The 24154-nt window shown below is 38.4% G+C and overlaps 1 protein-coding gene across 1 annotated transcript in view; it reads left to right on the top strand.

The window, feature by feature from the left end:
• The first annotated feature begins 5316 nt into the window (after positions 1-5316).
• The window catches only part of LAMA2 (laminin subunit alpha 2), a 350257-nt gene continuing 331419 nt past the window's right edge, over positions 5317-24154 (top strand). The window contains exons 1-3 of the mRNA XM_070931786.1: positions 5317-5344; positions 5555-5725; positions 9720-9832. Of these exons, the coding sequence (XP_070787887.1) occupies positions 5317-5344; positions 5555-5725; positions 9720-9832 (312 nt within the window). The remainder of the gene's footprint in view (positions 5345-5554; positions 5726-9719; positions 9833-24154) is intronic.

Below are 24154 nucleotides of genomic sequence, written 5' to 3'. Positions count from 1 at the left end.
AGCCGTGGTGGTGCAGTGTTTAGAATGCAGTACTGCAGACTATTTCTTCTGACTGCTGGGTGCCTGCAATTTGGCAGATCAAATCTCACTAAGGTTGACTCAGCCTTCCATCCTTCCTGGGTGAGTAAAATGAGGATCCAGATTGTTGGGGGCAATATGCCGACTCTGTAAACTGCTTAGAGAGGGCTGTGAAGCACTGTGAAGGGGTATGTAAGTCTAAGTGTGATTGCTATTATGATTAAAACTTTCAATTTTTTTGTAAGTTAGGAGAAAAGCAATTAAAATAAAGAAGTTATCTTAAAAGATATTTCCAACTGAATCTTTTAAGTAAAGATTACTATTCAGCTTAACAACTGATGAACATTTGATTCAGGATTTACCAAATGGCTTTATTTTGCTATTGTTGATCTTCTCCCCGCCTCCCACATTGCACCAGTTCTCGACATCATTAGGATTGCAGTAAGAATGAATCTCTTTCATCAAAGCCATCAACACTAAATTTCATGAAAGTCTCTTATATTCAGTTGTATATCAGATGCATCTCTGCTGTGAGACATGCTTTAAGAGCAACCTGACATCCTTTTCAAGGGCACAGTTCCTCATGCCTGGCATATTACTTGGATACTATCATGCTACATTCAAGATTTCAGCAGGAGAAGGGCACAATATTGGATTATAGTCATGCCTGGAAAGATTAATGCTGCTCAGTCCCCTTGCAAACCAGACTGGTAAATCTGAACTTCAGCAGCAATACTAATTCTTGCAAGATGAACTAAGGCTATTGATTGACAACAGTTTGATTGTTTGTTGTCTTAAATAAGTCAAAGTTGGCATATTTTTCTGGTTTACTTTAATTCTACCATACTGTTGCCTTTATCAATGGTACCCAAAAATGTTAATATGTACACTTACTGGTATTGGTTTTTCCACTTATGGCCATGTTTTTGGGTTGAGTTTAAGTGGATTATACTCAATCTGAGTTACTCATAATATGTATTAAAACAAGTGATGTGAACTTAAATGGCCTGCTGTGGCTGATCAATTACAATCCTTTTAGTTTATTTCAAAAGTGTCTCAAATGAATAATCAATGTATTTATACTTACACACATATGGATATATTGAGACAAAGAGTGAATATCTTAATTAAGATGGCAGATACTATGCTGTATTAAACACTAACTGCTTTGTTCTCAGATAATCATGAATTGATTACCAAGTTTAGGCAAAAAAAAATTCCAGTTGTTAGGAAAAATATTACCCAATTTTTGTGTGGTGATTTTCCTTTCTGTTTTGTTTTATACCACTAGGAAATTTAACAGAAAAAAAACCAGAATAACAGAGTTGGAAGGGACCTTGGAGGTCTTCTAGTCCAACCCTCTGCTTAGGCAGGAAACCCTACACTATTCAGACAAATGATTATCCAATATCTTCTTTAAAACTTCCAGTGTTGGAGCATTCACAACTTCTGGAGGCAAGTTGTTCCACTGATTAATAATTGTTCTAACTGTCAGGAAATTTCTCCTTAGTTCTAGGTTGCTTCTGTCCTTGATTAGTTTCCACCCATTGCTTCTTGTCCTACCCTCAGGTATAGCTTGACTCTCTCTTCTTTGTGGCAGCCCCTGAGATATTGGAACACTACTGTCATGTCTCCCCTACTCCTCCTTTTCATTAAACTAGACATACCCAGTTCTTGCAACCGTTCTTCATATATTTTAGCCTCCAGTCCCCTAATCATCTTTGCTGCTCTTCTCTGCACTCTTTCTAGAGTCTCCGCATGTTTTTTGCATTGTGGCAACCAAAACTGGATGCAGTATTCCAAGTGTGGCCTTACCAAGGCATTATAAAGTGGTATTAACACTTCATGTGAGCTTGAGTCTAGCCCTCTGTTTATGCAGCCTATAACTGTGTTGGCTTTTTTGGCAGCTGCTGCCCACTAGGACTCCAAGATCCCTATCACAATCATCACTATTGAGCAAGGTACCACATATACTGTACCTGTGCATTTTGTTTTTCTTGCCTAAATGTAGAACCTTACTTTTTTCACCATTGAATTTCATTTTGTTAGATAGCGCCCAATGTTCAAGTCTGTTAAGATCCTTTTGTGTCTTAAGCCTATCTTCTGGAGTGTTGGCTATTCTTGGTAGCTTGTGTCATCTGCAAATTTGATGAATTCCCCATTTATCCCCTTGTTCAAATCATTGATGAAGATATTGAAGAGTACTCGGCCTAAAACAGGGACTTGGAGTAAACCACTGCATACTTCCCTCCATGTAGATGCAGTTCCATTGAGGACCACATGTTGAGTGTGTTTGGTCAGCCAGTTACGAATCCATCTGGTGATGATGCTGTCTAATCCACATTTTTCTATTTTATCTAGTAATAGGTTATGGTCTACTTTATCAAATGCCTTACTGAAGTCTATTATATTGACAGCATTCCTCTGGTCCACTAATTTGGTCAATTTGTCAAAGAATGCAATAAGATTACTCTCGCGTGATCTGTTTTTGACAAACCCATGTTGGCTTTTGGTTATTATTTTGTTTGCTTATAGGTGTTTGCTGATTCGTTGCTTGATTATCTTTTCCAGAATCTTCCCTGGTATTGAGGTCAGGCTGATAGGTCTGTAATTTCCTGGATCTATTTTTTTTTCCCTCTGGAAGTTCCCCGGTGCTCCAGGATCTTTGAAAGATATAGTTCAGTGATTCCAAGATCTCATCTGCCAGTTCCTTCAGAACCTTGGGGTGTAATCCATTTGGTCCTGTTGATTTGAACTTGTCTAGGGTAGACAGGTGCTCACTTTTTGCATTTCCATATAATATTTAGTTGTTCCTAAAAAGTCATTCTGTCCTCATGCTACATTATTGTGAATATGTAACAGGAATAAATGAAAGAAAAAGGAAATCTACACTGGCGTTTGTTTTCCTTATTACTGTTTCACACCTTCTGTTTATATTCCTTTGATATGTTTTCCAACATCTTCTGGTGTAAATCCTTTTTCTACCTGAATACTTTATGTGTTTATATCAAGTTCTTGTTAGATGAAGCTGGAGGGAAGCAGGATGGGGGTCTTTACCTTATGTGTAAATGATTGCTGTCTTTTCTGTGAGTCACGCCACAGAGCTTCAGACATAATAAAGTTGTAAGTCAATTGGGAGCTGCTGGAGCCACTGACAATTCATTTGCACTTTCAGTACCCACTTTTTACTGTGCACCCCTCCCTGCACTATACAGAGCCATAAATATATCCAAATCGTGGTGGTGAAGAGTTGTTGTGGTAATAGTTGGGATTTTTTTAAAGGAAAACCCAGCAGGAGTAAAATATAGAACTTAAAAACACAAGAAAAACATGGCAAGTTGCAAATTTGACAAAATTCTAACTATTGATTGACTGATCGTACAAATTGAACATGTTAGTAACTAATTGGGTGCCTTGCTTAGGTAATATGTTTAACCTAGTTTTAAAGGGAACATTGGAGTCACTAATGTAGAATGTCAGAGGATAACTGTACCATGACCAACAGGGTCAGTAATTAAATGACACAAAGGTTAATTGCAGGGACAGACTAGGGAACTGAGATGGCAGAGGAAAAGAAATGGGCTGAATAACATTGCATTAATTCTGCAAGGAAGAAGACGGGAAATTATTTGAAAATCTGTTACACATTCAAGCCCATCCTTGACAATTTTAGATGAGGTTAGACTTTGTGCCTATTAAAGTTTGTAGCTGGAACCAGAGAACGATTTGCAGACATGTATATGGCAAGGAGAAGATGCTGCTGTTCTACTTTATGCTTAATCCCACTTTATCGCCAATTGCTCAAGACAGTATAAATTGTGCCTCTCACCACAATAACTCTGAGGAGGGTTGAGCTGATAGAGTGTGATTGGTCCAACATCACCCTATGAGGTTTTATGAATGAGAGTGGACTTGAACCAAGATATCCCCAAACCTCGTCCAACATAACCATTACATCAATGTCACCGCGTCTCTTTTGTTTTCAGTATACCTAGCTCGTTTGTCTTTCTTTTTTTTTTAAAAAAAATACTATAACATCAACATCAATCCACATTTACAACTTAAAGTTTTTGAGTAGAAAATCCAGAGTTTCACTTACTGCTCAGTTCAGTACACTGCAGATTTTAAAATCACTGCAGAAATCTGTTGGAATAAAGGTGGACCATACTGGGAATGCAAAAGCTTGAAAAGATAGGAAAATGTTTCATTGATGTTTCATTGAGGCCAGATACCATCAGAAAGTTTATGATATTTAGCTGCTCATCCTATTCTCTTCTGAACCAAGTGATGCAACTGAAGTTGCGTTCCAGTGCCTGGATGCTGCTTGAGTCTGAATGGAGGAGAACTGATTTAACCCTGGCTCAGCCAAGTTTCTATGGGGACATGGTTCTTAAGGTATTTGAGGCGACCCTTTAAAATTCCCCATAAACTAAAGCTGATTCAAAATGCAATGGCACAGTACTGGATTCATACTCATGTAACATTTCTTTTACATGAACGGTGCTGGTTTGTAGTAAGATTCTGAGAGTAACTCAAGGTGCTGGTTAACATTTATAAAGCCCTTTGTGGCATAGAGCCTGTCTCTCTAAGGAACTGTCTCTCTCCCAACAATTTTGTCCTGTAAGATCTGACAAAGGAGGCACCCATCAATTCCCATCCATATGATGAGACTTGGGATCCATGTTTCCTTATCATACCCTGTTTCCCTGAAAATTAGACATCCCCTGATAATAAGCCCAATCGCTACATGCGCTAAAATAAGCCCCCCTAAAAATAAGCCCTCCCCAAAAATATTTAAACGCATGCGCAGCCAGTCCCCGCCATTTCCTGTGTTTCCTCCATGTGCACCAAAATAATAAGACCTCCCCGAAAATAAGGCCAAGTGCTTATTTTGGGGTTCAAAAAAATATAAGACAGGACCTTATTGTCAGGGAAACACAGTAACATCTTCTTTTTGAATAAGCATTCCCCTGGAATTCAGACTGCCATGACCCTGAAAACATTTAGACCATCTTTAAAAATGTATTTTTCCCCTTCAAGCTCTTAACTAAATTTGTTTGCCATTTGTGTGGGCTATGGTTATTCCTCCTCCTGTTACATTCATGTTTCTTGACTCTGATTTTATGTATTGTGTTGGCTTTTAATTGTATGTTGTCCAGAGTCCATGTTGAGATGGTTAGATAGAGAAAGATGATAGAGAGATAAATGGAAAGAGAAGTGAGAAAAGAGATGGAAGGAGGGAGGAGGGAGGGAGAGGGAGAGAGACACAGAGACACAGAGAGAATATAGATCACAGAAATGGACACTAACATAGATCTTAAAGTCGGTAAACCATTGATCTGTACTTTTTGATTTCTCAGTGTTACTTATATTAAAGGCAAAATCTATGACATTTTGAATGGCTATATTTTTGCAGTGTGTTCTATGCATACTGAATCAATATGACTTCTAAAACTGCTGTAGAAAGTATATCACCAAATATGCAACATTTCTATGAATATTTTACTCCAGTGTTGCTTTCTTTTTCTTTGTTCAGGTTTGTTTCCCGCAGTGCTCAACTTGGCTTCTAATGCTCTCATTACCGCTAATGCTACCTGTGGTAAAAGAGGTCCAGAAATGTACTGTAAGCTGGTGGAACATGTCCCTGGCCAACCAGCAAGAAACCCTCAATGCCGCATCTGTGACCAGCGTAGTAGGAATCCAAACTGTAAGTGTTTAATATCTATTTCATGTTCTTAACATCCTTCTCTGTGTGGGTACACATTGGAACTATCAAAGCTTTTTCTCAGCTGAAATTATTATTATACTGGATGAAGAGCCGTAGGGGTGCAGTGGTTAGAATGCAGTATTGCAGGCTAATTCTGCCGACTGTCAGCAATTTAGTTCTTACCGGCTCAAGGCTGACTCCGTCTTCCATCTTTTTGAGGTCAGTAAAATGAGGACCCAGATTGTTGTGGGCAATATGCTGACTTTGTAAACTGCTTAGAGAGGGCTTTAAAGCATTGTGAAGCGGTATATAAGTCTAAGTGCTATTGCTAGGAGTTATGCTGGATCCTGATTTGGGAACAGAAAATGCCCATTATAGAATATCATCTGCACATTGGATGTCTTGTGATTATATGAGAGCAAGTCTGCCACCCATTTCCCCTATATAAGCGAAACTAGAAATTGGAACTTTGTTTTCACTTCTATTGACCTCCAGTTCAGACATTAGAGTGCACAATTTGGACTCTAAGGAGGTAAGCCCCATTTTCCTGCCCCTATGCCAGTCTTTCTTTGCTCCCAGTCAAAGGGGAGGGGAGAAAAGCGACGGTGACTATAGAAGTTGGGACAAATTATTCTCAGTTTTAGTTCTGAACTGAAGAAATCAAACACAGGCTAGAATCTTCTATAAGTAGAAATAGTAGCAGCAGGAGAGGAGGGCGAACCAGCAGAGTTGGGGGGAGGACCAGCAGCAATGGCCTTGTGGGGGATCTTGTACAGCAATGGAGAATAAGCTGGGGAGTCATGTTTGGAGTCCGTCAAATGAGGTGGAGGCAGAGAAGACATTTTTTCATATCACCTTTAAGCATTCTGAATAAAAGAAAATGTGGGAAAATTAATAATATTATGTGTAATATTCAAAGACCATGTTTTATTTTTGGGGAAGTCCCAGACAGAATATTATAAATTACTTACCTGTGTAGTTCTGTTATCTACACAGGTAAGTGTAGATTACAAAAAAAATAAAAAATTGTGGGCTAATTCTGATAGTTCTTTAAGCTAAAATCCAGTACTAATCAGTTCAGCAGCCTCCATAAAGACCGCACATCTGCAGTTCTGACTGCTGTTAATCTGCAGTGCAGACAGCCATTAAAACACATGGTCTTTCATTACAAACTCATTTCATTTTAAGGTTTGCAAAATGTTCATTTGGCACCGTGAACTGTTTTATTTACCAGAGATGGCCCTTTAATAAGAGTGCCATGTAATGTACCAGACTTTAAATGGTCCCCTTGGAATTTGTGAATCTGGTGCATCTCCCCTTAATTACGGTGGAAGGAAATGAACACACACTCCCTGGTTAATCATATGTGAGCCCAAATTAAAGACCACATTTTGATGAGTTGCTTGTGTGCAAGCTAACTCCCTCGTCATTCATCACTGAGGCTGGTCTTTATGTTAAGCTTTCAGCTCTATCAGATCCTCACCCCCGCCTTTCTTGCAGGCAGTGTATAGTTTATATTATCTCTCCCTTTTTTAAAAAATAAGAAAATATATTTCGGCAATTAATCAGTGGTTTCAATTTAATTAAGATTAAACTTCTGTAATGGGATTACAGTTAATTGTATATTCATCTCTCATTCTTTCTTTTCATGACTACACCTCATATCAATTTGATGTGGGGAGATTGATAGCAACATTTCTAATTAGACAACTTCTATTGCTATCACCTTGGAGACCTGGGCTTGATTTACAGCTGATTTTTTTTCCTCCCAAGAAACATTTAAGCTCATTGCTGGAAAAAAAAAAGAAAAAGATCAGAGGCAGTAAAAAGATCACATAGTGCCAAGAATAAATTTTTCTTCTTTATGCTTAGTTAACAGGGATGGGGTGTGTTTTTTTGTAAAATAGATAACAAATCCAATAAAAAATACTTCTCTCTCCAATTTTATCACAGGTGACATGTTAATATTTCTTTGTGCTGCTGAATCATTTGATATCTATGTACAATTTTTTTAAACATTTGCAGTTTTAGAACTAACAGATTCTCTCCCAACAAGTGTTTTAATTGTGTTTTCAGCTGTAGTCAGACATTCTTATTTATCAATGATTTTGAAAAGATTCCTTTTGTTTTCAAATACTGACATAGCATGAAAACATTAATTTACACATTAACCTTGGTTAATGGTTTTAATGATAGTGGTTTTCTATGAAAGCAACATAGATATATACCAAGCAATACATATATAACCATCAGGAAAGTAGTGAGCAAAATAAATTAAAGGCAAGGGGTAAGAGAAAAGTAAATATTCTTTACAACAATATTCATTATACCTCTTCATATCTTTCTGTTTCTGGAAACCATCCTTGTTACTTCCATGTCCATACCTGGATTATATATTGCCATTTGTGCTTTAAACCTCTTGTTTTTTATTTTTTGAGGATCTCAGCAATACTAGCCAATCACCTTTGTTTTTCTCCATCTTTCTCTTTCCTTCAACCCATTCATGAAAGATATACAAAACTCCTCAATTCTGGATTGAAACATTCCATTCTGGAAAACTCAGGAGCATGGGCTACTGAGCTGGTTCAAGATCAGAAAGGGTGTAGGGTCTCCTGCTTGGGTAGGGAGGTAGGACTAGATGACCTAAAAGGTCCTTTCCATTAATCTGTTAAATCTGTTAAAGGCATGGTTTAGCAATGGGAAATAGTTCAAGATATTCTAGATAAAACATTCCTGATGAAACAGGCCTATTTGACGATTAGATAAACTACAGAACACCTCAAACTTTTTCCGATGGAGAGGATTTAGTTATGATAATCACCAGACTCCTCCTGAATAGCATGATCCAAAAGGTGAAGGTATGGTCTGAGGAAACCATGTATATTCCACAGTTCTCAAAACATTCCTGGTGCAATGAATTTTATATCTCCACATTGTTTATTCTTTTTTTCCTATATTCTTGTGTATGCTTTACTTTATCACATATCCAGCTTGTTTCATTCAGCAGCCTCACCTTCATATGCTTGTGAAGTATTCCATAATTAAGTCTATTTACATAAGCTTTACATAAACATGATCAAAAGCTTTTGCTAAATGAGCAAATGCACAACAAAACGTACTCCCATTGTAAACTAAACTTTGTCTTATGGAATTCTTTTCAATCGTCGGATGGTGCTTTGTGTCCTTCGAACTTGCTTCTTTTCCTGAAAATGTTTCGTTACCAAGCTAGATAACATCTTGAGCATTTTCCGGTGCCATTATTCTCTTGTCTCTGCTATTTCAGGAGAAACATGCTTTTTACATGTTTCTCCTTTTACATGAACAATTTCAGTTGTGAAAGAGGCCAAAAGGGGAGACAGGCTAAGATATTCAGATGATGCTGGAACAAGTAATCTCGTCCCCAGGATAAACTATCTAATCTCTTTTGTTTCCCGAGTTGTAAATTGAAAGTTTCCATAGACATTTAGCGATGCACCTGGAAACCAAAGACACACAAACTAAAACTACTTTTAGTATAGTTACAGAACCTTGCAAGACAGAATATGCTTCCTCTTTCCTTCCTTCCCTCCCTCCCTCCCTCTTTTATCTTTATGAGAATTAGAGAGGGTCATGTATGAGGAGCTTTCTCAAATTATACTTCTACTCCAATTCAGATTTTTTAAATATGACCATTATGTTGTTTGCAGTTCTTTCTTCTGTTCCTCAGGTTTATTCCTTCTTCCCATTACAGATAGACAAAGGAAAGTTATGTCACCATGTAATCCTGTCTTAATTCATTTTCTAAAGAACTCTTTGAACTGAATTTCATCACAAAGCAATGCATGCGCCTTTCACTGTGTCGGCACTGTGTCATAAGAAACTTAGAAAAATAATTTTATCTAAGATATTATACAGCATGTTCTACTTGCACTCATATGAAAACAGAATAAAGGGTAAAGAAGAAGATGAGTTTCATTTTGTGCTAATTATTTTTTTTTAATTTTTGGTTCAACAGTGAGACATCCCATATCAAATGCAATTGATGGCAAGAATACATGGTGGCAAAGCCCTAGCATTCAAAATGGAATGGAATATCACTACGTGACCATCACACTTGACTTACGGCAGGTAATCTTTATTCTTAAGATTTATAGGAGAGAAACTGACTGAACCAGGGGGAGGAGTCAAATGGGGACTTAGTCTAGAATCCCTACATGGTCACAGCAGGATGAAGTCTGAGCCTCCCTGAATGCCTTTGAACCTCATCTGGTGTCATCCAGGTAAAAATTGTTAGTCGGAGAAGATATCCTGTGCATAGATTTGAGCAATAAATCAACTAATTTAATTCTTCACGTGTGAATCTGGTTGTTCTCACCCAGCTGAGATTGGATATTATAGTTTGGTGGTAAAATTTCTCCCGTATTTCTCCATAGGATTCTGAGCATCCATTTTATCCTGAAGTATCATCAAGTCCTGATTAATTAGCACAAACACTACAAAATCACAGTCGCCTCATTTTTACCACATTATAGCAACATGTTGTAGTTATTTTTTTGATTATTTTTCATTTAAATAGTTATCAGACTATATGGTAAGAAGCAACTATTTAACAAGATTTTCAGTGTGAAAGTCAGTGTGACTGGTGTCTGCTCAGTGATACATGCTTGGCATATAGAACTTGTATTTTTAATCCAGACGTTTCCAAATATGGTATGAAGAGGTTCAGTCTTGTCAGAAACTGAAGACCTAGACTCAGCCAGCATCAAATGTTTTGAACTAGTTAGACTAATAGTCTAATGGAATGTAAATGACTATGATTGTTCCTATATTACTGCAGCTGACAAACTCCCACCTAAATGTTCATAATAGTGGTCTATTCACAAGAATAGACTAAGATCCTAAGGGAATTATTTCTTTTATTGAATATGTATAAGGAAGATCCACCCACATTAGCATTTGCTTACAAGTACAGGGGAGGAAGATCTACATTTTATTTTTTGTGAATATGCAGTATCTGCCTTGGAGTCAAAGGACTAGGCTGCTAATAGAAGAGAAAGAGATATAAATGGTACAGCAGTTTTTCCCTAGGATTCAAATAAGCAGGGTTCATAAAACTGATAAAACCCCCAGTCTTCTATTTATATCAAATCAGAAAACTCATAACAACTCAGTCCTCCCTTACCAGTTTTGTTTATGTGCAAAAAGAAAACTGCATAAACGTTTTACAAAGCTGGAAAAATGTACGAACTCTCAGAATTGCCCTAGAATCTCAGAGAGACAGATAGACAGACACAGAGAGAAGGCCCTTACTGAGATTCTGTTGTAGACATTAGAACTGAAAATTCTTTGGTGATATATTTCATCTTATTCAAGGTCACTCAAGCACTCGTCACTTCCCGCGTGGACTACTGCAATGCTCTCTACATGGGGCTCCCCTTGGGGTGCACCCGGAGGCTGCAGTTGGTCCAGAATGCGGCCGCACAGGGGATTATGGGAGCGACGGGGCGCTCACATATAACACCTCTCCTGCGCGAGCTGCACTGGCTTCCTGTGGTCTTCCGGGTGCGCTTCAAGGTGTTGGTGACCACCTTTAAAGCGCTCCATGGCTTAGGGCCGGGGAATTTGCGAGACCGCCTTCTGCCGCCAATAGCATCCCACTGACCGGTTCGCTCGCACAGAGAGGGCCTCCTCAGGGTGCCGTCGGCCAGACAGTGCCGGCTGGCGACCCCCAGGGGGACAGCCTTCTCTGTGGCAGCACCTGCCCTCTGGAATGACCTGCCCCCTGAGATACGCACGATATCAGACCTCCGGACTTTTCGTCGGGCCCTAAAAACACACTTATTCCATCTAGCCTGGCTGGCTTGATCCCATCCTCTCAGTTTTTAATTGAATTCGGTTTTAATTGGGTTGTTTTAAACTCGGGCCAAAATTATTTAATTGTTTTTTAAAATGTTTTTAAATTTTATATGTTATGTTTTATCCTGGCTGTACACCGCCCTGAGTCCCGCAGGAGAAGGGCGGTATAGAAATAAAATAAAATAAAATAAAATAAAATAAAATAAAATAAAATAAAATAAAATAAAATAAAATAAAATAAAATAAAATAATAAAATAAAATAAAATAAAATAAAATAAAATAAAATAATAAAATAATAAATAAATAAAAATAAATAAATAAATAAATAAATAAATAAATAAATAAATAAATAAATAAATAAATAAAAGAAAATTAAGACATTCTACTTTCAGAAGTAGCCTCCCACCTGCTGCACTGGGTAGCTCCAGCTTCCATATCTACTATTCTATATATAATATTGAATGTAATACTGGATAAAACAAAAAAGTATTATGAAGATTTTTTTTTTTGAAAGGATAAGATCAAGACTTTGTTTATTTCTTTGTTGAAAAGTACAAGATTTAACTGTTAACAGTTATAAGTCATTTACTGGTAGGTCCTTATTAAAATGCTTCAACCTTTTTATAAAACAGATTGTGCATTTCCTATTCCTACTAGCCATAAGATGAAAATTGCAAGAATACATTAGCAGCTGCTTCTGATAAATATGAATGTGCATGGAAAGCTTTTAGCAAATTCTCATGTTACTTTAAAAGAAAAAAGAAAAATAATTACAGTTTACTTCATTAAATAAATCTAGACCTTTGGGGAGCTGCATTAAACCCCCTTGTTGACTGTCCAATGTAATAAATAATAGCAGGACATAATAGAAAGATAATGTATTTGCACAAGTTATCTGGGTAAAGAAGAAATATGTATTTTTAATATAAGAATGAGTGATGGAACTGGGTTGGGATGCTTTTTCCTGCCTTCTAGAATTAATTTTTATAAGAGTTTCCTGTAAAAAAAATTACAGTCAGCTGATAGCCCATGATATCATTAAGCTCAACTGGAAGAGTACTTTGGAAAAGGTAATAAACAAATACATAGACTTTCAAGTTACACTATCTTAGTTACGTTTTACAAGCTTGGGTTTCATAATGCATACAGAATTGTTTTAAGATGTGTTACTTAAGACATAGTAGACTTACAAAATATGTTTCGGTTTGAATTATTCCACGGAGGCAAGAGACACATTTATAGTAATTTTGTTCTCTGTAAAAGCCATCCTTTCAACAGAAATGGATTGTAGTGTACCCCATTGGTGAGCAAAATTCTATCTGTGATTCAGTAGGGAACCAATTAGAAATGCATTTCCTTTGTTGTGATTCTGAATTTGACTGCAATAGAGCTAGCCAGTTTAGACCAGTTCTCTACTCTACTCTACTCTACTCTACTCTACTCTACTCTACTCTACTCTACTCTACTCTACTCTACTCTACTCTACTCTACTCTACTCTACTCTATTCTATTCTATTCTATTCTATATGAACTGAAAATGTTTCTGAGAACTACACAACTATATAACCAGTGGTGGGTTCCTCCTGGTTCGGCCCGGTTCGGCCGAGCTGGTAGCGGTGACGATATGATGTCATTGAACCGGTTCTCTTTGTTGGCCCCCCCGCCCCCCACGTTATTCTTACCTTTTATTTGACCCCACCCCCAATCTATTTGCTGCCTCCCGAGTCCCAGCTAATCAGCTAGAAGGAAAAAAACTGTTTAAACTCTTGCCGCGGGGCTTCAAAGGGCCGCCCTACAGCTGATCAGTGTTATTTATTTATTTATTTATTGGTTCGAGTCTTCTCCGGAGACTCAGGGCGGCTTACAATGCATTAAGCAATAGCCTTCATACTTTTTGTATATACCTGCTTAGTAGGGCTTTCGCCTCCCCCCCCCACAAGCGGTGTTCTTTTTTATACAAAGTCAGCTTATTGCCCCCACAATCCAGGTCCTCATTTTACCTACGTTGGAAAGATGGAACACTGAGTCAACCTTGAGCCTGGTGAGATTTGAACTCGCAGTAATTGCAGGCAGCTGGCAGCTAAGTGCCAGTTAACAGCACTTTAGTCCGCTGCACCACCAAGGTTCAATTAAAAGGCAGTGTGGTGGTAGACCAGTGCACTCGAAAAACAAATGGGTAGACCGGTGCCTCCAAAAACAAATGAGTAGACCGGTGCCTCCAAAAACAAATGAGTAGACTGGAACTCTCCAAGAACAAATGGGTAGATCGGTACAGCTCTGCAAGCAGTTAAAAGCCTGGTAGACCAGTACCTCTGCTAAATCCTAAAGAATTGTCACATGACCATCAAGCCACACCCACAAAATAAGCCACACCCACAGAACCAGTAGTAAAAAAAATTAGAACCCACCCCGTATAGAACAGTCTATTTACAGAGGTTATGAATTCTTGTTCATGGAGGTTTCTAAAAAGAGGATAGATAACCACCTCTCAAGGTCACTTTAATTGGTTTTCCTGTGCATTGCAAAGTTGAACTAGATGTCCCTGTGTGGTCCATAATTTTAGGATTTTATAATCAAAGTATCTTTGTAAGTATGTACACACATACAATATATGTGTATTGCCTTCTGTACAGGTTCCTGCTTCAATGATTCAGTAGACCTATAGAGTTAAGTACTTGAAATTAAACCACTGAAGCCAATAAAATTAAAATAGGCTGCCTTTATAAAATATGACAAGATAAACAGTCCTTATGAAACCTGCATGCTTCTAGATCAACAAATATTTGTTCAATAACATATCCCATACTAAAGCTTATCTCTTAGTGATGTGATTTTATTAGTGTCAAATATTTTATACTGCTGCCTTTATCCCTAAAATCTGGAAGCTGGTTTATTTTAAGAATCATGCTTACAACTGTCGCTTATAATATTTCTAAGTAAACATGCAGGACTTTGATTTAATCCTCATTGACATAAAGTAATCTAATATATTCTAGCATATATCCAGTTTTGGAATGCTATTCAACACTACACTACAATTTAAGCCAACTTAAACTTGAAAAGTTTCAAAGTATTAAAATAAGACAAAAGATTAAACAAATATTTTTTTTATTTCATATATTTATTTATTTGATTTGTTTGTCAAACATGTACAAGGTAGCAAGTATAAGTATGAACATAAACATGAACAAAGGAAGTAAATACAGATAAATGGGGACAGTAGGACAGGAACGGTAGGCACACTGGTGCGCTTATGCCCTCCCCCTTTACAGACCTTTTAGGAATGGGGTGAGGTCCACGGTAGACAATTTAAGATTGAAGCTGTGAGGGTTTGAGGATGTAACAACGGAGTCGGGTAGAGCATTCCAGGCATGACCACGCTAAAGTCGTATTTTCTGCAATCGAATTTGGAGCGGTTTACCTTGAGTTTGTATCAATTGTTTGCCCCTGTATTATTGAGGTTGAAGCTGAAGAAGTCATTGACAGGTAAGATGTTGTAGCAGACAATTTTGTGTACTATGCTTAGATCAGACCGCAGGCAGCACAGTTCCAGATTGTCCAAGCCCAAAATTTCAAGCCTGGTGGCATAAGGGTTTCTATTGTGAGTAGAAGAGTGAAGTACTCTTCTCATGAAATATCTCTGTACCCACTCAATCGTATTAATGTCCAATATACAGTGTGGATTCCAGTGTGGATAGATGGAATTGTGACAGGTTTGAAATATATTTTGGTTTTTAAATTACAGATAATCTTTGTTTTATCAAATGTCCTGTTTAGTGACCATTTGAAATAATGATGGAACTGAAAAAATAACTTATTTATGGTCATTCTTCACTCTTACAACTGTTGCAGCATTTCTGCAGATTCAGATTTTGTAATCAGTGGGCATTTATAACCATTGAGTGTTCCACAGTCTGAGCATCACAATTTGTGTACTTCACAGCTGGTTTCCGATAATCAGAGGTAATGGAGAAACCAGCAATAAAATTGCAAGTTATGATGATCACTTAATAATCATGGGAGATTTGCTTAATGACTGCAGCGAAAGAAAGTTGTACGTGTGTCATGTCATGTGATGTCTTACTTACTGACTACAGCTTAGCAATAGAGTTGCCAGTCCCACCTGTGGTTGTTAAGCAAAAACCACCTGTATAAAGCAGTAATAGTTATGACATACTTTTAAACCTGGTTGTTTGCAGAATAAATGATAGTATCAGGGATGGGTTCTTAATTTTTTTACTACCAGCTCTGTGGGCGTGGCTTATTTTGTGGGTGTGGCTTGACGGTCATGTGACAATTCTTTAGGATTTAGCAGAGGTACTGGTCTACCAGGCTTTTAACTGCTTGCAGAGCTGTACCAGTCTACTCATTTGTTTTTGGAGGCACTGGTCTACCCATTTATTTTTGCAGGCACTGGTCTACCCATTTATTTTTTTATTATTATTATTTTTATTTTGATTTATATGCCGCCCTTCTCCGGAGACTCAGGGTGGCTTACAATGCATTAAACAATAGCCTTCATACTTTTGTATATTTTATACAAAGTCAGCTTATTGCCCCCACAAACCGGGTCCTCATTTTACTTACCTTAGAAAGGATAGAAGGCTGAGTCAACCTTGAGCGTGGTGAGAATTGAATTCGTACTAATTGCAGGCAGCTGGAAGCGAAATGCTACCTTTTTAACAGTAGCATTAGTCTGCTGCGCCACTCAGGCTGCTCTTTTTACAGGCACTGGTCTACCCATTTATTTTTGCAGGCACAGGTCTACTCATTTGTTTTCTTTTAACACTGATCAGCTGTAGGGCGGCCCTTTGAAGCCCTGCGGCAAGAGTTTAAACAGTTTTTTCCCCTCTAGCCGATCAGGTGGGACTCAGGAGGCAGCAATAGATTGGGGGTGGGGCCAAATAAAAGGTAAGAATAATGCAGGGGGGTGAGGGGGCGGGGAGGCAGAACCGGTTCGGTGACATCGTATCGTCACCGCTACCGGCTCGGCAGAACCGGGCCGAACTGGGAGGAACCCACCACTGGATAGTATGTAGCAAAATCTTTGAGTGCAAGATATTAAAAAAATATTTCTACCAGCTATTTATTTCAGAAATTTTAAATCTTTAATATCTTGGTTAAACTCCTTTATTAAGAACAACACTATTGCTAGCCTCAGAGTTGGATGGAGATACTTATCTTTCTTTTATGCTTTTTTTAAAATGGTTACTTTTTAAACCTTGCCAAATACTTAGTTGTTTTCTAAGTAGTCCTCTTATTACATCTTAGGAAACCAGGGTGTATTAGGACAATCATTTTTGTGCTCTTAAAAGTTTTTTAAGAGAGTTGGAGACCTGGACTACTCTGCCAAGCCATCAAGGATTGATATAGAAGTAGACAATCTGTGCTATTCCAAATATCGCTGGACTACTATTTCTAAAATCTCTCAGCAAAGGCCACAGGGATTGTGATTGTTGTAATTCACTAACTTCTGGGCTATCATTGATTAACCTCTACTGAAATACTTCAGACCCTGTTGTCTCTCATTATTAACCAGCCTGACTCTTGGACCCAGTAGGACAGATCCTTGGACCCAACTGCCTTTACTTCATCAAATATTAATTAGTATTAAAGAACTGAGAATAAGATCTCCTCTGTCTTTATTATAAGCAGATGATGAACATTTATCAGTTTCAGACAGATGATTAATTTTATTTGGTCTGGACTTTTGATCCCAAGTGGATCCCTCCACTAAAGTTCACAGCTGTTTTAATCAGCTGAAAACAGATGTTATATTGGCATTCCCACACATTCTGAGGCATCTCTTCCTAGTCAAATCCAAAGTTTTGCACAATCCTACTGCACATCCATCAGCCTATATTGTTTCATGTGTTCTGAATTTTAGTTACTTAACTTTGTTTTTACAGCCAAATTCCAAATCAGTATAGGGTAGTGTACGATAAAAACCCAAATGTTTATAAAAGCAGTGCATAAATAAATAAATCAAAAATCATTCTAAAAATTTCAATCCCTTTCATAAATGACTGTAGTCAAAGATAAAGTAGTAACTGATGACAGATCATTAGTAAATGATCCTCTGAACAACTCAGCTTTTAAGTTTCTTCTACAGCTCGGGAACAATGGAACTCTCTGGTTGTCTGGTGGAAAGTTCTTCTATAGGATAGGTGCCAGTGCTGAGAAACAAGGACATTTTCCTTTCCTCTGGTTCCTATGTGGAGAGGGAACCCTCAGTATCCCAATCTGAGATCATACAAGACAGGTGAGGTCTGTATAAAGTAGATACTCGGGTGCCAACCATGTAGAGCTTTAGAGTCAAAAAGAGCACCTTGAGTTGTACCTAGGAGCCTGTTGATGACCATTGCAGACCCTGAAACTTTGGATATATATACAAATAGTGTCTCACAACTGCCAACAAGTGAACTGTTGCCCTTGGGACCAACTGCCAATTTAATTAATTTTCAAAGCAACCCATTTGGACTTATAAGCCCATAAGGGTGGGACAACCATGGCAAACCACTAACAACCCATGGCTGGAAATTGAAATTCTGGAAATTCTTCAACCATATTAGCTGAGAAATTTCCAACACTAGCCCAGACATCCAAGAAGGGCCTTTGTTGCACATCAAGGCAGCCAGTACTATAATGGTCTGTAAGTTTTTACTTGAGAGACAGGAAGAGGAGACTACAAGGCATTGGTCAGATTAGCCCAAAGAAGGAATGGGGACATGGCAAACATCTCAGAAAGTATTCTCCTAAGGAACTTGGATTTAAAAGCAAAGGGAAAGAGATGTTGTTTCAGATTTGCAAGATTCTGTTACTGCAAACTTATGATAAAGGTTGGGTTGGTACTCACTGGTGCTTCTTGTTGGATAAACTTGAAGGGCTGACATCAATCTTGCAAGTCTGAAAGTATATCTCTCCATTATAAACATGTTTACAAATATACAGCAAGTATAAAAACATCTTGAGATGTTTATGAGAAAACAGCAATTACAAAATGTCCGTGTTAAAATTTCAGAAAGATAACTTTGGCTCAGTTTACATTCTGCTGAAGGGCTAACGGCTACTTTTGCATCCATAGGAATTAAGAATTAATTAACAGAAGAAACTCTCAAATGGGTTCCATCTAGGCTGCTTTGCCATCTAAAGTAGACTATTAAGTTACAGGTTCCTTGGTTGAAGACTATAAAGGACACAGTAATGTGATTTCTTTTACCCAATTCTGTTCTCAGAATGCCTGCTACAGTCTGCATATATCAATCTGGCGCCAGATTCTGTTGAATACAGAAATAACTGCCGTATACCTGATTAACTAACACATTATACTATTTATGAATGTGTAAAGAAAAAAATAATTTTGTTGATTAAACTTTGGCTGAACTAAGTAATGAAGTCATCACAATAAACAAAGAGCCAAAACTCATTCCTATCAGATCCATGAAAGACATGCATGAAAAAAATAAGCTTCAATAGGTTAAAAGCTATATATAGTTCTTATACTGTGTTTTCCCCAAAATAAGACCCTGTCTTATATTTTTTTGAACCCTGAAATAAGCATTGGCCTTATTGCCATGCATTCAAAAGCCCAGTTGGGCTTATTAATCAGGGGATGTCTTATTTTGAGGGAAACATGGTACATATTATTTATTTTATAGATATGTGTATAGACATCCAATTGTATTTCTCTGTGTGAGGTTGTTCTAAAAGTTACATTGCACAACCAGCTTTTAACTAATGAATTTATTTTGAGTTAGAAGAGCAGGTGGGAGCACTACACAATAAGATTTCCTGCTTCATTGGCTAGTTCTATGTAGATTAATGATTCATTTCATCCCAAAATGAATAATATTAATGTAGTGAATAACCTTTTGTAATATGATACAGTTTCCTGTGTCTTATGAGCCATTTGTAAATGGGTATTGTAAGTTATGAAAGTGTGCTTCACAGTATGTCCTGTACAGATTGAGGCAATTACTCATGAAAATAGAATTACTTGTGTCATATCATGAAGATCATACTGTTTAATATAGTACATTCTGGGAAGCTTTTTCTATTAATGTATAACTTAGATTTACAGGTAGTCCTCGACTTACAACAGTTCATTTAGTGACTGTTCAAAATTACAACATCACTGGAAAAAGTGACTTATGACTGTTTTATACACTTATGACTGTTGCAGCATCCACATTGTCATGTGATTTACATTTGGATGCCTGACAACCGACTCACATTTATGACGGTTACAGGGTCACAGAGATCTGTGATCGCCTTTTGCGACCTTCTGACCAGCAAAGTCAATGAGGAAACCAGATTCAATTAACAACCCTGTTGCTAATTTAACTGCTGCAATGATTCACTTAACAAATGTGGCAAGAAAAATCATAAAATGGGGGAAAACTCACTTAACAAATTTCTCACTTGACAACATAAATTTTGGGGCTCAATTATGGTCATAAATTGAGGACTACCTGTATAACTCATGCTGTCCAAATTATAGGGTTTACCAACTATTAGTATATAACATATATACAAATAAGATACATATGATATATACCGTAACCTGTGCAAAAGACCCCAAACTTTTCTTCAACTATTCAAGAGCTTGACCAAGTTTTTAAGAAGTAAAAAAAATCTTAAATAGCTTCCATGATTTATACATGCATATTTTTTTTCTGTTATATTTTTTTTTTATGTTTTAATTTATATACCTCCCTACTCCCGAAGGACTCAGAGAGGAGGGAGGTGAACAGGCACAAAATAAAATACATAGATACAAAAGTTAAAAGACATAATTAAAACCAGATTAAATAATTTAGCCCAAGACAATTAAAAAATCCTAATAATTTAAAACAGATTAAAATTTCGATTTAAAAGAATTTTAAAACAGGGGAGAAAATTAGGCCAGGCCAGCTTGCTGGAATAGGAGAATCTTAAGAGCACGGCGGAAAGTGCGTAGATCCGGGATCCTCCGTATCTCTGGGGTGAGCTCGTTCCAGATAGTGGGTGCCCCCACAGAGAAGGCCCTCCCCCTGGAGGCCGCCAGTCAACATTGTTTAGCTGATGGCACCCGGAGGAGCCCCTCTCTATGAGAGCGTACCGGCCGGTGGGAGGCTGCTTGTGGTAGTAGGCGGTCCCGTAAATAACCTAATACATTAATTAGCTCTGAGATTTGGCTCAGATTTGAGAACGGTCACCACAAAACATGATAGCATACATTTTGTTGGCCACAGCACCAACAGGTTGTATTATCCACATTGGCCCATGATGTAACATCCCCCAATGAAAGCTGTTGGCTAGCTATTGAACAGTGAGATATCTCACTGTGCTTGCAAATTAACTTTATGCCTTTATAATCACCTTCAAATTCTGCCAATAGAGGGAAGATCCCCATTCTGTTTGGTTGTGCTGGTCAGAGGTAACAGCCTGTAGCTTAGTAACAAATAATTTACCAGCTGTTGCTGCCTGTAAGTGTTTTTGGCACACAATTTTAATTTAAAGTTCATTTTTGTTAACATTAGGAATTACCTTGTGAATTTGCCTGGTAAGATAACACTTTCATTACTTTCATTACTCCGTATTACTACTTTGTAGTTACTTCATTTGATGTAGCTTCCCTTATATGTTTGATTTTTTAAGAGTTATTTTTTTTGTGGGGGGGTGACGCAGATGTGGGAATGATCAGTTAACGTGATGGGGAAAAGAATAATTTGTCTTGTAGCTTTGAAGTAATATGCTTTCAATGCGTTCCACCTAATAATTATTCTGTTACAGCTCTATTCATAAATGTCCTCTTTCAACAGCTACTATTTTCTTAATATCTGATTCTATTCCTCAATGATAGCCTACTTTTTTTAATGTAAAATAGATACAAGGTATATAGGCGCCTCATGGCAATGAACTCTCTGAGGATCTGAAAAAATGAATTGTTGCTCTACATAAAGATGGCCTAAGGCTATAAGGAGATTGACAAGACCCTGAAACTGAGCTGCAGCACGGTGGCCAAGACCATACAGCGCTTTAACAGGACAGGTTCCACTTAGAACAGGCCTCGTCATGGTCAACCAAAGAAGTTGAGTGCCCATGTTTAGTGTCATATTCAGAGCTTGTCTTTGGGAAATAGACATATGAGTGCTGCCAGCATTGCTGCAGAGGTTGAAGGGGTGGGGGGTCAGCCTGTTAATGCTCAGACCATACGCCGCACGCTGCATCAAATTGGTCTGCAAGGCTGTCATCCCAGAAGGAAACCTCTTCTAAAGATGATGCACAAGAAAGCCCACAAACGGTTTGCTGCAGACAACCAGACTAAAGATGTGGATTTCTGGAATCATGTCCTGTGCTCCAATGAGACCAAGATAAACTTATTTGGTTCAGATGGTTGTGTGGCAGCAACCAGGTGAAGAGTACAAAGACAAGTGTGTCTTGCCTACAGTCAAGCATGGTGGTGGGAATGTCATGGTCTAGGGCTGCATGAGTGCTGTCGGCACAGGAGAGCTACAGTTCATTGAGAGAACCATGAATGCCAACATGTACTCTGACATACTGAAGCAGAGCATGATCCCCTCCTTTGGAGACTGGGCCGCACGACAGTATTCCAACTGGGCCGCAGGGCAGTATTCCAACAATGTAGGCTGGTGACCCCCAGGGGGAGAGCCTTCTCTGTGGGGGCACCTACCCTCTGGAATCAGTTACCCCCAGAGATAAGGAGAATCCAAGACCTCAGTGCCTTCCGCCGTGCCCTTAAAACCCACTTTTTCCAGCAAGCCGGGCTGTCTTAAGAAGAAATTTTTAAAAGTTTTAAATTGGTTTGTGATTTTTAATGTTTGGGCCAAATTTATATATATATTAATCGTTTTTTAATATTTGTATTTCTTGTTCTTAATTCTGGCTGTACACCGCCCTGAGTCCTCAGGGAGAAGGGTGGTATATAAATTGGAAATAAAAAAATAAAATAAAATGATAACGACCCCAAACACACCTCCAAAATGACCACTGCCTTGCTAAAGAAGCTGAGGGTAAAAGTGATAGACTGTTGTGGCCCACCAGCGGACTGTGCAGCTGGTAGCTGATTCTGACAGCAAGGAGGCTGATGTGGTGATTCGCCAGCAGCCTGTGCAGCTGGCACCCGAGTAAGACAATAAAGAGCTGGAGAAGAGTTGGTGCCAGAGGCAGAGATTCAGCCAGGGCCTTCAGAACCTCCAGAAGCTCCCATAAGTGAAGAGGAAGACTCTTCTCAATGCACAGGCGCACAGAGTTGCAAAAGGCAGGAATGGCTCCTCAAGAGGAGGTCTCCTCGAGATAAGGCTTGGGGCTAATTGGCCACTCCCCTAGCCTATTTAAGGAATGATGACGACTGAGGCAATTTGCAGAAAACAACTTTGTTCATATTTCTTCGCGTATTGACTCCAGAAACATCTGATCGGCTCTTGCTTCTCTCTTATCATTTTTCCTGCAAATTGCTTCTGGGCATTCTGCCAACTACAGTAAGCTTACAGTTAACTGAAAGACTGTACCTCAGAATTGAATTATTATTTCTTGGACTCTTGTCGGCTGTTAATGAAGTTAAATTAACAGCCCTTGTTCAGAAAAGACTGATTTAAACTGTACTTGTGTTTGAACAACTACTAAGAAAGCTCATTAGTAGTCCTAAATTAGTAAACTAAGGTTTGTACAGACTTTGTGTGTGCTGCGTTCTTTGTGGTCTGTAGCTGGGGCAGAACATGGACTGGCTAAGCATGTCTCCAGACTTAAACCCTATTGAGCACCTGTGGGGCATTCTGAAACGGAAGATGGATGTGCGCAAGGTCTCTAACATCCACCAGCTCTGTGATGTCGTCATGGAGGAGTGGAAGAGGACTCCAATGGCAACCTGTGAAGCTCTGGTGAACTCTATGCCCAAGAGGGTTAAGGCAGTGCTGGAAAATAATGGTGGCCACACAAAATATTGACACTTTGGGCCACATTTGGACATTATCATTTTACATTGCAGCCAAATGTCATTTCTTCAGTGTTGTCAAATGAAAAGATATACTTAAATATTTACAAAATGTGAGGGGGTGTACTCACTTTTGTGATATACTCTATGTATCTCTCTCTCTCTCTCTCTTTCTCTCTCTCACACACACACACACACACACACACACACATATATATATATATAAAATATTTCATTGATAAAGAAATAAAGGGAGACTAGTATAGATCTATTTCAAGCTATTTAGCTCTCATCAACTAGCCATACCCTTACTCGGATTCGAACTTGGGCTTCCTGCACGTTAGGCAGTTGAATTAACCTTCTGAGCCACAAGTTCTCCTCCCTTCATCAGCTTGAGCCAGGGGAAAGATTAAGTGTTTTTCTATCGAGACACCTGGTCTACCCCAACATGTGGGAGGGGGCATTCTGCTCTCTTTCGCCTTTCAGCTCCAATCCAGGAGCCCTCAAGCAGTTGCATTCACGACAAACCATGTTATACCAAATTTATATTTTGCTGATAAAGAAATAAAGGAAGACTAGTGTAGATCTATTTCAAGCTTTTTAGCCTTCATCAGCAAGCCATACCCTTACTTGGATTCTTTATCAGCAAAATATAAAT

Source organism: Pituophis catenifer, unplaced genomic scaffold (assembly GCF_029215685.1).
Source record: "Pituophis catenifer annectens isolate HBS135680 unplaced genomic scaffold, rPitCat1.0.hap2 SCAF_1, whole genome shotgun sequence".
Classification (NCBI taxonomy): Eukaryota; Metazoa; Chordata; class Lepidosauria; order Squamata; family Colubridae; genus Pituophis; species Pituophis catenifer.
This window is presented reverse-complemented; position numbering and strand designations above follow the sequence as displayed.